Source organism: Mangifera indica, chromosome 17 (assembly GCF_011075055.1).
Source record: "Mangifera indica cultivar Alphonso chromosome 17, CATAS_Mindica_2.1, whole genome shotgun sequence".
In the NCBI taxonomy this organism is placed as follows: Eukaryota; Viridiplantae; Streptophyta; class Magnoliopsida; order Sapindales; family Anacardiaceae; genus Mangifera; species Mangifera indica.
This window is the reverse complement of record NC_058153.1, coordinates 6,291,200-6,304,224: the sequence shown is the minus strand read 5'-3', so window position 1 is coordinate 6,304,224 and position 13,025 is coordinate 6,291,200. Positions and strand designations below refer to the sequence as shown.

General features: G+C 32.2%; 1 protein-coding gene across 1 annotated transcript; it reads right to left on the bottom strand.

Moving 5' to 3' along the window:
- Positions 1-2,608: 2,608 nt before the first annotated feature.
- Positions 2,609-12,584, bottom strand: LOC123200743 (chloroplast envelope membrane protein-like). Its single transcript, XM_044616105.1, has 7 exons — positions 11,716-12,584; positions 10,785-10,870; positions 7,295-7,468; positions 6,133-6,247; positions 3,363-3,460; positions 3,042-3,177; positions 2,609-2,849 (listed from the first exon to the last, which is right to left on the bottom strand). Exons 1-7 carry the CDS (start codon positions 12,316-12,318, stop codon positions 2,781-2,783), a joined length of 1,281 nt encoding a protein of 426 aa, XP_044472040.1. The 5' UTR covers positions 12,319-12,584; the 3' UTR covers positions 2,609-2,780.
- Between the last annotated feature and the right edge of the window lie 441 nt (positions 12,585-13,025).

The window sequence follows — 13,025 nt, the reverse complement described above, 5'->3', positions numbered from 1 at the left end:
TAATTTATAAATTGAGATTTATATTAAATGGTAATGATAATTTTTTTAATTTTAATAAAATAATAAACTAATCTTTTTTAAAAACATTAAACAAAATTCCCTGATAAAAGTAAAAAACAAGGTCAAAGGATTATATCCCACCAAAGTTTAGGTGCATTTCCAAAGTCATACCCGTAGAGTTTAAAAAACCTAAAATTTCATCCATGACATAATTACCATTAAAATTTTTTGTTCGAGATAGAGATAAAATTGTTATTTTATTAATAATATTAAAAAATATAAAATTTATTAAATTTTCTCTCTTAAGTTTTAAAAACTAACAATTTGACCCATATATAAAGTTTTCTAACTTCGAAAAGTCACATTTTTCCCCTCAATTTTTTTAACCTTTCCGACCACCATCTTAGGCATCGACATCCTCTCATCTCCATCATAAATCATTGATCGACGCATGAACAGAAATCTAGAACGGTTCTTTTTGTTGAAGACGAAGGGATCTAGAGCCCAGATTCATCAAAAAAGAGACTTCATCATCATCCTTTCCATATCATTGGAGATAGTGGCCAGAGGGGAAGAAAAAAATTCCAAGGTTTTAGAAGAGAAAATATGATTTTTCAAAGTTAAAAAACTTTTAAAAGGGTTAGTTTTTAAAACTTAGGAGAGAAAATGTAATAAATTTTATATTTTTTAATATTATTAATAAAATAATAATTTTATCTCTGCTTTTAACTAAAAATTTTAACTCCAGTTGTTTAATAAATGATACTTTGAGTTTTTTAAACTCTGTAGGTGTGACTTTCAGAATGTAACTAAACTTGGGGTTGAAATAGTCTTTTGGCCTAAAAAACAAATATGAATTTGACTTTGTTAAAACTTATAAATTAGGGTTTTTATAAATGATTATTTTATTTCTTAAAATCTTATATGGGAAATAGTCATTTTCCCTTAAAAAAATAAAAATAAAATAATCATTTCTAGAAACCCTATAAATTATTTTAAAAAAAAAAGGGTCCCGCGGGAGCTCGCGGGTTCTCATTAGTTTATCGGAAACTTGGGTAATATGATTTAAACTAAATAATTTTGAATAATGTTTTTCTTAACGAAAGATATTGTACATGAAGTTTCATCACTCAATCCAAAGTATTTGATTAATATTAAGATGGCCCAAAGACTTACATCCACTCAAGGTTTACTTTATTATCAAATTTTCATTTACTAAATTTGAAAAAGGCCAAAGGAGTATTTCCCACCTAAACTATGTTGAATTCTCAAAGTTCTCTCTGTTAACTATGAAAATATCATTTACCCACCTATGACAGGTTAAATTTAACGGAATCCTAACCTTTAAAAATTTAATCTCATTTTACCCCCTAAAAGTTTAAAAACTAACATTTTATTTCCTAAACCAAGTTTGAAAAGATCACATTTCCCCCCATAGAGTTTGTTTCAAAACCCGTTCACTTTCTCCGATGCCATCATCAATCGTCTCTCCCTCCCGACGGTTCCTCTTCCACCGACGACCCACCTCAACTCCAGCTCAACCCATCCAACGCCAAGAAACGTCGTCTGGGAAGAGAAATCGTCTTCCTAAATGAAGACGACTCATCTTTCTAGAGGACGACGAGTCATCTCGTCTTCGTCTGAAAAGACGATTTCTCTTCCCATATGACGTCTCTTGAAGTCAGATGGGTTGGGGTAGAGTTGAGGCGGGCCATCGGTGGAAGAGAAACCGTCGAGAGGGAGAGACAATTGGCGATGGCGACGGAGAAAGTGAACAAGTTTGGAAACTAAACCCTAGGGGGGGAAATGTGATCTTTTCAAACTTGACTTAGAGAAGAAAAGTTAATTTTTTAAATTTAGGGGGGAAATGAAATCATATTTAAGTTTATTTTTAATATTAAATATAAAATAACGATTTTACCGTTACTACCGTTAATTTTAACTACTCATGAGTGGGTAAATGATATTTCCATAGTTAACGGGGGAAACTTTGAAAATTCCGCATAGTTTGGGTGGGAAATAGTCCTTTGGCCATTTAAAAACCCAATTACTTATTCATAATATATTTTTTGTGAAAATTTTACTTTTAATGTGAAAGTTAAAAATATTATTCAATGATTTTATTTATAAAAATAAAAATTTATCTCATTTTTCTAATTTAGTTTTGAAAACTGATAATTTTCTTCAAACTTAGTTTTAAAAAATTACTTTTTCCCCAAACCACCAGGGTTTCTATATTTTACGGTTAACATTTATCCCCTCAAAATTCAAAACATTATAATTACAACCCCACAAAATGTATTTTCTCTTTCCAACGACTGTTCTTTCTGTTGATTCACTCCGACTCATCATCAAACTACCACCAACGCTCTCTCCCTCTCGATGGTTTTCCAATGCAAAAATCATACAAAATCTGACTGAAATAGTGCAAGAGATCTTGCTTGGTTTCGATCGGATTCACGTCGTCGTTGACCATCAACCTTTCCTTTGGTGGTTGACAACATCATGATAAAAGAAATTTATTGTATACCAAAAATATATACATTTAGATTTATTGCTAAAAAAAATCATAATAATTATCTTTAGGTGTGCATGTGACAGCAAAGAATCGACATGTCAAGCTCTTAATTAAATTGATATGATCTCCATTTTAAGCAAAGCTTGAGAGGCAGTCCTTATCCTCATTCATGTTACTTATAGATGTACACACTACTCTATGGAAAATGCAGTGTTTGGTACTATATCTCAAATGAATTGCAAAACTCAATTGAAAATTTCGACTAGTGACGCTTCATTTCTCGGAATATATTTGATACCTTTGGGGATAACCTTGGAAGAAATTTAAACAGCTGCACCACAAACACAATCAAATAATATCAGAAATAGTTCATGTATGTATGGTAAATAAACACGATGATCAAAAGCAATAAAACTTCCCGACCATTTACGAACTCGACTATAAAATTCTTCATCCCCATGTCATGGTAAGCGATAAGAATAGAGAAAAACGGCATGTTCAAGAAACTCGGAAAGGGACATACCCAAAGTTTCGCACATGCATCGATGACAACAGGAACCAGGCAGATAAAAATGGTTATGGCAGACTGATCAACTTCAAGACCATAGTGCTCAACAATAATCTCCAAAAGAGTCTGCCAACCTGACTCAGAATGATATCTGCAAGTACCCATTACATCATTTTTTCAGATGCTTGGCCTGAAATATTTCAGTTCCATTCGCTACAACAGTAAACATGAGACTATTCCACAGGTGGCATCAATTGTAAGACACATCGATTTAAGCCAACTTGCACTAAATGAGTTCAGTAATAAGCAGGCTTTCAAAAGAGCAGGAAAGATTACCCTAAAAAAAGGTCTGTGACAAGAATAATTAGGAAAGCTTTCCCGGTATCCGAAATATTGTTTATTATCTTATAACCTGCAAATTTGAGCAAAGCTACCTGCAAAATGGGGAAAGAAAGAGAAGATAAAAAGCGTTAAAGAAAGGAACAATACACTTACAGCTGAGTTCAAAGTACTAATAATTGCCTAAGTGTGTTTATGTAAATGGGAGCACATATGTTCTTGTGTATGACAAGAAGTGCAAAACCAGAAAAAGGTGTACATGTTATCTAATAAAAGATGGCAAAGTCCATTTTGAGGCTACAACACCTCATTAGAAGTCCATAATGTTTGACAATATTTTCAAGTAATTTTCAGTACGCAAGATGGTTTCACATTTATTGTCAATAAACATGTAACAATAAAGATGACTTTTTGCTCCCCACCGTTATTAACATCAGGAAACATGGCCCCATAACAACCTTTGAAATTGGGAAACATTTTGAAGCATTGTTTCCTTTTTTAATGCTGATCATCATGATCATGGTGGTCAACCCCATGGTAACAATGATGGAACCATTGGTGTCCATTTACCAACATCACACAAAATCCACTCCCAAAACACAGATCCAAATACAACCCCAAAATTAAAACCCAAACCAGTATTTTGTGGATTATAAGCCCATAAATTTACCTATATCATTATTTTTCTATAACACAGTTCAGTCTTTTAATTTAAAAAATAAATAAATAGATACTAAACCAGCACTGATAAGATCTGTTTACAAGACAGTATTTGCACTTTCCATGCTTAAAGAATATGAAGTAATGGAGATATTAACGGAGTTTAGAAAATTAAATTGGATTTAGTTAGGATATTAGGACAATTTGATTGGGGAATAAGAATTTTATGACTCTTAGGTTTGTATTTTATTATTTATATTGAATCTTTATAAAGTTATATAGTTAGTAGATATCTGAGATGTCAATTGTTTTCACAAGGACATTAGATGTGTCTAATTTAACTTAGACCTTAATAGTCAATGTGACATGACCTATGTATTTAGGATACGAGGGTACTGAGAGTAGACAAATGGGCATAAGAGAGTACTGGAAAAACATCTGCTTTAACCACATTCAAACTTAGTAATAAAACACAAGGATTTAAATTATGTTGTGTGCAAAATGCCGAGAGGTCACCTACTTATTGAATGTTTTCATTCAAGTGTTCCTTTATGTGATTTTGCAGGTAAAGATGAGTAGCAGGACATGCAGGAGAGCAAGTGGTTCAGTTTAATTTGTTGCATGAGGCTGAGAGACAAAATCATCATTTCCAAATTTGTGATGTTTATGTACTTACTTCAGTTTGAGACTTTGTAGATACTTATGCACTGTGTGAGTATGATTGGGATTTTAGACATTGTTATGGACAATTTTTATTAATAATGATGTTATTTAGTATTTTTCTTATACTTTTTTGCATGCATTTAAGTAAGTATTTTAAATTGCATGTTTTTTATTCCGTTGAATGAGTTAAGAAATCAAGTTGTGCACATCTCTTCAGGTTATATTCCATGTAGGAATATGTATTTAAAGAGAAGTGTTATAATAACACTATCTTGATTGTGTATGACAAGCGATGAGACAAGAACAAAACAGATTCAGTTGAGACAATAGATTTTGACAAAAAAATTGGCTAGTCTCAACAAAGTTATTAAGTTGACAATGGACCATGAAAGGGAATCGACATAATTTAGGGTTTAGTTTTTTGAATACGACGATCAAGGGGGGAATCAACTTATTCAATAGTTCAATTGATAGATTTCAAAAAGTTTCAATTATTGTAATCTATTTGTCTACTTGGTGATCTAACTCTATTGGTAATAGAGACCAAATGGGCAATGAATGAAGAAGAAAACGTGAAACAAAATAATGAAAATAAGATATTGACAGAGATGCACTAGGCTAAGATTGACGAAAATGAAACTAAAAAAAAGGAGGAAGTACAAGGTTCAATCATTGATGACAATTGGAATAATCACAAAATAGATAAAGTTTTTTTCAAATTGGATAACAAGAAATGTAAAGAATTAAAAAAAAGATTTTGGGCTAGTTGGATTAAATATAATAAGAAAAAAATAAAAGAGACTTTTCAAGTTTTTCAACTTGAGAACGAGATAGTTTTCAAAGGGACAGATAGTATTAGAATTAGATGATGATGATGATAATAATAATAATAATAATAAAGTCATCATTAATAATACATTTAATTAGGATAATATATTAGGTTTGATTAGAATAATATTTGAATTTGAAATTTAGAATGTTGAAAGAATACCAGAGGTGGTTAGATTGAGGAGAAAGGGGAAAAATATAGTTTTTTATTTGGGAGGCGCGGACACGCAATTCTTTTGTTTTGTAATACTAAGAGTTTACCATGTTAAAAAGGGTTTTAATAATAGTATCTCATCAAAACAACTTTTTATATTCATCACTTACTAATCTTGTAGATTCTTACTAATTCCTAGGAAGTTAGAGACTAGTTCATGCTTCATATTGCCATTAATTTGAATGTTAAATCTTTTTCAGCTTCCAATCACTATGGAAAATGGGGTAAGCCAGTAGTGAATGCCCAATAAAAGTTTCGCCAAACTAAGGCAGGTGAATTCAACAATGGAAATCCTCATAACCTATGATTCATCATGATGGTAATGTTTCTATGATGATAAGGAAAAAGAAAATTCTGTACAAAAAATAAACATGTATCAGAAAAGAGTAAATGGTAACTCACTTTACTCTGATTGAAGTATAAAAGAATGAATAATGAGATCCCAAATACCATATCCGACAATATATTGGCAAAAGCTCTACGGTTCTCTAACCTCCATTCATCACGCAACTCTAACCTGTTGAGCAGTAACCAAAACCTCATAGGAAAAGCAACCAGTCTAACAAAACATAACATATATGAATAATCCATACAAATTGAGGACAGTGAGTAGGTGTTCTTACAAGAGTAATAATGTATGTCAGACACATAATTTATAATAGCTTAGACATTTCAAGTATATACTTTCTCCTTCTTTTTCCAGTTATATTTTGGATTCCTAATCGGAAGATATATTATTTAGGAGTAAAAAATATTTAATTTCCTTTAATCTTTTTATTTTAGCATCTAGCAGGTACACTTTCTTAATTTTCTAATGTTAACACCAAAGTACAAAATACATAATTCTTTTTTGTAGGAACTCTGTGGATTTGCCCCTGTTAACACTCTTCCACTTTATGAACTTCCCAGCAACCATTTAGAAGAGGACAAAAGAGGGAAACTAATGGGTATCTATGATTCATTCATATGCAACTTTCTGATCATAACCATAGGTGCATATTTTTTCTTAAAAAAAAAAATGAAGTACAACTTCACTAATGAAAGAAATTACAATTTAGTTCAAGTGAAACAGAGGGCCAACACCAGGGATTAAAATGAGAAAAAGTAAATACTGCACAATAGTTTAGTGGTACTTATTTGTGGACCATCATATATTGGAACAATTTCCAACCAGAGCATACAAGTAACACGTTCTTCATGAAAATCAATACTCAAAACCACAATAGATTGGCATATGCCTTTAATTAGCAAGGAAAAAGGCACATCTCTTCAATGATATATCTATTTGTTTCAAGCTAAAATTATAAGGATCAATCTCTAATGTATGGCCAGTCTAGTAAGGTCAAAATAATACATTAAATCAACTTATTGTGATTATGACAGAATCATATAATTTTATCAGTTCACAGTTTTCACAATTCAAGTGAAACAAAAAATTTCACCACCAACTCTATGACAAGCTAACATCAATCTTCTTTTTGTCATAACAACTATATTTGGAGGAGCGGAATTGAGATTGTGCAAGCTACATGGTATCGAAAAGAGTGAAGGAGTATTAACTTACGCTTTATGTCTTAACTCCCACCAAACTTCCTCATCTGAAAGAGGAGGAGATTTACCAATCTCAACCTCAAGCTGGAATCTTGCTTTTTGAACCTTTAATTCCTTGACCATTTCTAGCTTTTGATGTCTTTTCACGTCAAGCATCTGAGCTGCAAGTGGTACAGTCTTCACATATCTGTTGACAATACGATAATTTGAGTTGGAAAGTCGGAGCTGTACTCATTACCATTAACAGTCACAATAAATCACCTCTAAATTTTTAATAAATCAAAACAATCACACCCCAGAAAAAAAGCATCTCACTGAAATATGTCAAATTGATTGGAAACTAAAAAAATCTCACTGAAATGGTAATCAAGGTAAAATATAAGTTACTTAAGAAAACATGGTTGAAGTAATAATCTAGGAAGCATGGACACAAGAAATAGACATGATGAAACGACATTTCTCAAAAATATGGGATACGTGGGGGAAACATGTAATTATTAAAAATATAAGGGTTTATTGTACATTTTAATTTTATATATAAATTTTCATTGATAAAATAATTCAAATAAATATTACATTTAACTATAAAATTATACCCAAAAAAATTAAAGATAAATAAAAACAAAGCAAGCATCCAAATCAACATTCAACTATCAAATCACATAATAATAAGAACCAAGGATCATAAATAACAAAATAAGTCATTCAGACAAAGAACCAAGCTGACCCATGTTCAGACTTGACTTGGCTCATATCCAAGCAAAATTAAAGGGAAGGGATGCAAAAAGAAAGGAGCTGTTTTTTTTTTTTTTGAACTAGCAAGAAGTATATGGGAGTGAGAGGAAATGAGTTGGTGTGTATGTTGATGCCATTAGGGAGAAAAGAGGCAGAGGCAGAAACGGGACCTCAAGTGTTTAGGACTCTAGGTTAGTAAAGAGGGAGTGTATCATGACAAGAGAAAAAGAGTGCCTTACTTTTTTTTTTTTTTTCATTCAAAGAAACACATTTAAGAATTTTGTGTATTTGCAACAACAGCCCGACACATCTCGTACAGGTGTCGGGGTGTTTCCATTTTCGGAACATTTTGAAAACTTGGAAAACATCCCCTCCTAACGTGTCCATGCATCAGAGGTAATAATAGACTCCATTGTCTTAAAATTTGGAATGCATTTTTGGTACTAGTGCAAACTGAGTACTGCAATAATATTATCAGAGAGTATAATCTTAAAATATTAGGCTTACAACACAGCATTTGCTAGTTGTAGTTAAGTTGGACTATTGAATTTACTAGTGGTTGGTGTTAGTGCAAAATGAATCTTACTAAATAATGTATACATGGCAATTTAAGTTGGTGCAGCCAGTTAAATAGGAGTCATTATGTAAACGAGTTAAGAAATAAAGAAACACTTTATTCTTCTAATCCAAAATAAAACAATATATTTATTTGAAAAGTCTCATTGCATGGTAACAACAAACTTTGGTTGTCTTTATTATAATAAAAATATAAGTTATCATAAGTGTTCATACATACTTCGACATGATATTGATTTATGTGAAATTTCCAGATGTGAGAATAACAGAATCTATATCTAACTCATAAATCCTACATTGATGTAGGCTGTATTAATTATATTTGAAGCCCTAAACTGACGGTATTTGTATGTAAGCTCATTGATCATCCCGTATTTGAAGAAAAAGGGACAAAGAAATCAATAAGGGAGAAAAATGAACGATCATGTAACCAAGATCCTTATAGGGAAACCGCAGAAAAGTTTACTCAGTTCATGAAATAAATCAGCCAACAAGATTCTCATCAAATATCAGGATGGTAAAGAAAGACTAATTCATGTCAATTAAGAACTCCAAAATGAGAAACTTACAATAAAATCAAGGATTTCTTATTCCAAATCTAAAGAAAAGCTAAATATCTAAATGTGTTAAGCAAATTTCTACCAATTGTTTCATTCTTTACTTTGAAAGCATAGACTACTAGTATTTAAAGCATTGACTGACTAATTCAGTTAACAAAACCTTTATCTCAAAGTTTGAGTAAAGCTCAGAGTTCAAAAGAAAATGTTCTGCTTCTATTTGATTAACATGAAAATTCCAAATGGCTTGGTGTTTTATCCAATATTCACCCTATACTTGCTACAAAGAAAAAGTAGTGACTATCAAAATGAATGCATTTCTCCTTGACTAAATTAGTAAATCCGAAATCGTGATTATCTTTGAAATTCTGTGGTGTAGGCTACAGCTTAAGCACAAAACTAAATAGCGGAAAAATTTTAATTTGACTAACACATTTAATAGTTCAAGTTACTGTTCCCCAACAAATAGTGCAGGACTAATTCCATGGCCAGAGTCCTTAAATCTTTCAAAGGTGCCAGCAATCTTCAACAAGTTTGATGTCAGACCCTTGATAAAATCGTTCTATGACACTAGGCCTCATGAAATATGAAAGTTCCAAATGAAGTTGAATTGCTCACTGAACAAATATTGTGACTTGGACTGAACATAACATTTTAAAATAAAAATTAAGTAAATTTTTTTCTTAGATGCACCATCCATAACTCTGGAGCAGCATTTTTTTAGACTGGATGAATAATAAAATCAAATAAGGCACTAGACAAACTGCATTGCATGCAAAAGTTTCCATGAATTATAAGCTATTAAAATTCCAAAGCATCCAAATTAATAAAAAATAAATAAAAAAGGAGCTAGAGGTCACAAGGAGCTGAAAGAGTCACCCAAACCAAGACCTAGAAGCAAACATTCATCAAAAAAGTGACTGAACTCGTCAAATTTTGCTACAAAATTGTAATACTTCCAACTAAGCTTCTGGGATCTATATTAATCTAGAAACATGCTATGTTATTTCTCTCTAATACAGTGTAATGCATCAGGTCTTCATTCATTATTGTTCTTCTGACCATGGTTTAGCCATCCATATCCTTTGAAGCTTGAAACTTAAAGTCCATTATTAAAACTAAAAATATTGCTGCACTAAAGCACAGATGCATCTCAAAGGGGTTGAGTCCAGTTGATACATGAGTTCACAGAAACAATATCCTCAAAACCAAGAAAACAGTGATGAAATATGCTCCAAAACTCACGTCCTCAGTTATCTTCTAACAAAAGAATTGTATGGGCGGCTGGAAAAGAGAGATTAATCTATAGAACTGAAGCTGTTGTTATTAATGACTGGGATTCTACTTAACTGTTTTGAGGGAAATGGAAATCATTGAATGAAATCTGAGAGGTTAAACTTATTCAGTAAACTTCTTTATCATCACTAGCATCGACAGAAAGCATGTTGTTAAGTGAAACGATACATAAATCGAACCATTCAACTGTTTTATGAGAACAAAAAAGAAATTTTCATCCAAAATATTGTTTCACACAAACATAATATGCAAAAGTCAGGCAGAAGATAAGTTTTATATTTTTAGAGGCATGATTATTGATGAGTCACTTGAAATATGACTATTGCATTCAGTGATTACCTGTCCAAGAAAGGCATGAGAACATAGTCATGAACCACAAAGTCCAAGGCCCATGGAATAATTATTAGTACTGCCAAAAATTTAGCCTGCAACAGCAAGAACAAATATGGCTTAGGTTCTAATTATCATCAACAAACACAATATCCAAATACCTTAATAGAAAACTGCAAGAATGACAAGAGTATTCATATGAATCAAAATCATGAAATGCAATATTTTCTCATTTTATTTAATTCAAAAGTCAAACATAATATGAATGTAAATATTCAAGTTTTCAGGTCATAGAAAGTTCAATCAAGTGTAATGCTCAATGATTAGATTGTTAAGGCCATTTACTCCAGCATTTCAATCTCCAAATGTAGTTCTTATTAATAAGGCTGTTAAGGTTATTTATTCCAAAGTCACATTCATAAAGTTTTACCCGAATTTTATCCAATGACATAATCTTTCGTGATCCTCTTTATGTCAAGTCTTGGTTTTAAAAGGTAATTTGCTCTTTCTTATTCTCAAAGCTTTCAACAACCAGACAACAAAAAATATTTTAATTTTTTTTTTTACAAATTATAGACTTTTTGCAAACATACATGACTACCATACACACCACAAATGTTCTTTCCCTTATTAATTCTACATTTAACATACCGCATCAAAGCACCAGTAGGAAAGCATAAATTTTGAGTCAAATCATGGAGTCCTAAGTAGTGATAAAATGCAAGGCTTTGAATTTTCTTGTTAAAATCCGGTTGCTCAGGCATTCATTTTAATTGCATAACTTAACTAACTTAAAATGAAAATGGAGCAGTTGAAAATGTCCACAAACACTACCAATTACTGATTAGTTGCTGTATTAGAATAATACAAGCCATCATCCTAATGCTAGAATATAACATGAATTTGCAGGATTACAATACAATTACTCATAACCACTTACTGAATTCAAGGAGGCGTATCGAAAAACCCGGTCCTCATACAGAATATCATCCTCTTCTTTCCCAAAAACTAAGTCTCTCACAGACTCAACCAACCCCCTTTCAGAAAATAACTCAGTGGGATCCGATTGTGCTTCGTCCTTCCCTTCCCAAGCCCCATTACCCAAATCTTGACTCCAAGAACCATCAGTACCATTTCCATGATCATCCACAATCCAATCCTCCCACCTTCTACTTTCTTCATTCCTCATGTCTTCTTGGGCTTCCCTCAACTCAATTATCACCTCCGCCCGCCTCTTCCACGCCTCAAACTTTTCACTCTCTGATAACTTCTCATCACTACAAACCTCAGCCTCCTCCTTAAACATATCGTTATCTTTCAAACCAAGCCAATTCCCATCATCATCAAAGAAAAACCTTTGCCACCAACTTCTATTTCCCTTGGAATGGTTATTATGGTTTTTAGCATTTGGGATGAACCCACAAAACCTTTGTTTCTTACCACTCATTTGAAGCGAAGAACAGGAAGAATTATGCAAGTAAATATTGTTTCTACTGTGGTTTGCGTTAATAAAGTTATGACATAAAATCAATGAAGTGCTCATTAAGAACAGGTAAATAACAACTCCACATTTTTCAAGCCCTCAAGAGGTAAGTTGTTGATACAGTAAGCAGATAAAGGAACCAATACTCTTAAAGAAAAATCACTTTAAGAAATTAAGAGGTGGTTCCTGATAAACCACAAACTTAAAACAAGTAGAAAAACATGCAAAAGCTAAAAGCAGCAATACCCATGAAAGTAGGAGGAGATTAGCTGGAGTTTAAAGCTAAGCTAAAGGGGACGTGTTTGGACTGTGACTAAGAGTCCAACTGGGAAATGGATAAAGGTTTGGCTTGGGGAGGGGTTGGGTTTTTTTTTTTTTTTTAAAGGGAAAAGGACTATGTCCCACCCAAATTTTAGCCCATTCTTGAACCTATACCCAAGAAAGATGAAAAACCCCTTTTCTCATCTATAGTCAAATTTCTGTCAAGTTTTTCTGTTAAAGAGAGGGATAAAATAGTCATTTTATTGTTTATATAAAAAGTAATAATGTTTATTACTCTTCATCCCCAGATTTTAGAAATTAACATTTTACCTTTACTTAAAGTTTTTAAACTTTAAAAAATAACATTTTTACCCTCAAACCTAGGGTTTCTATATCTTTTTAAAACTCAGTCGCCTCTCATAACTTTCAAAAATAGCAGTTTCACCCCATTCTTCAACTTCATCTTCCAACGTCATCTCCAACTTCGTCTTCGACCTCATCCTTCT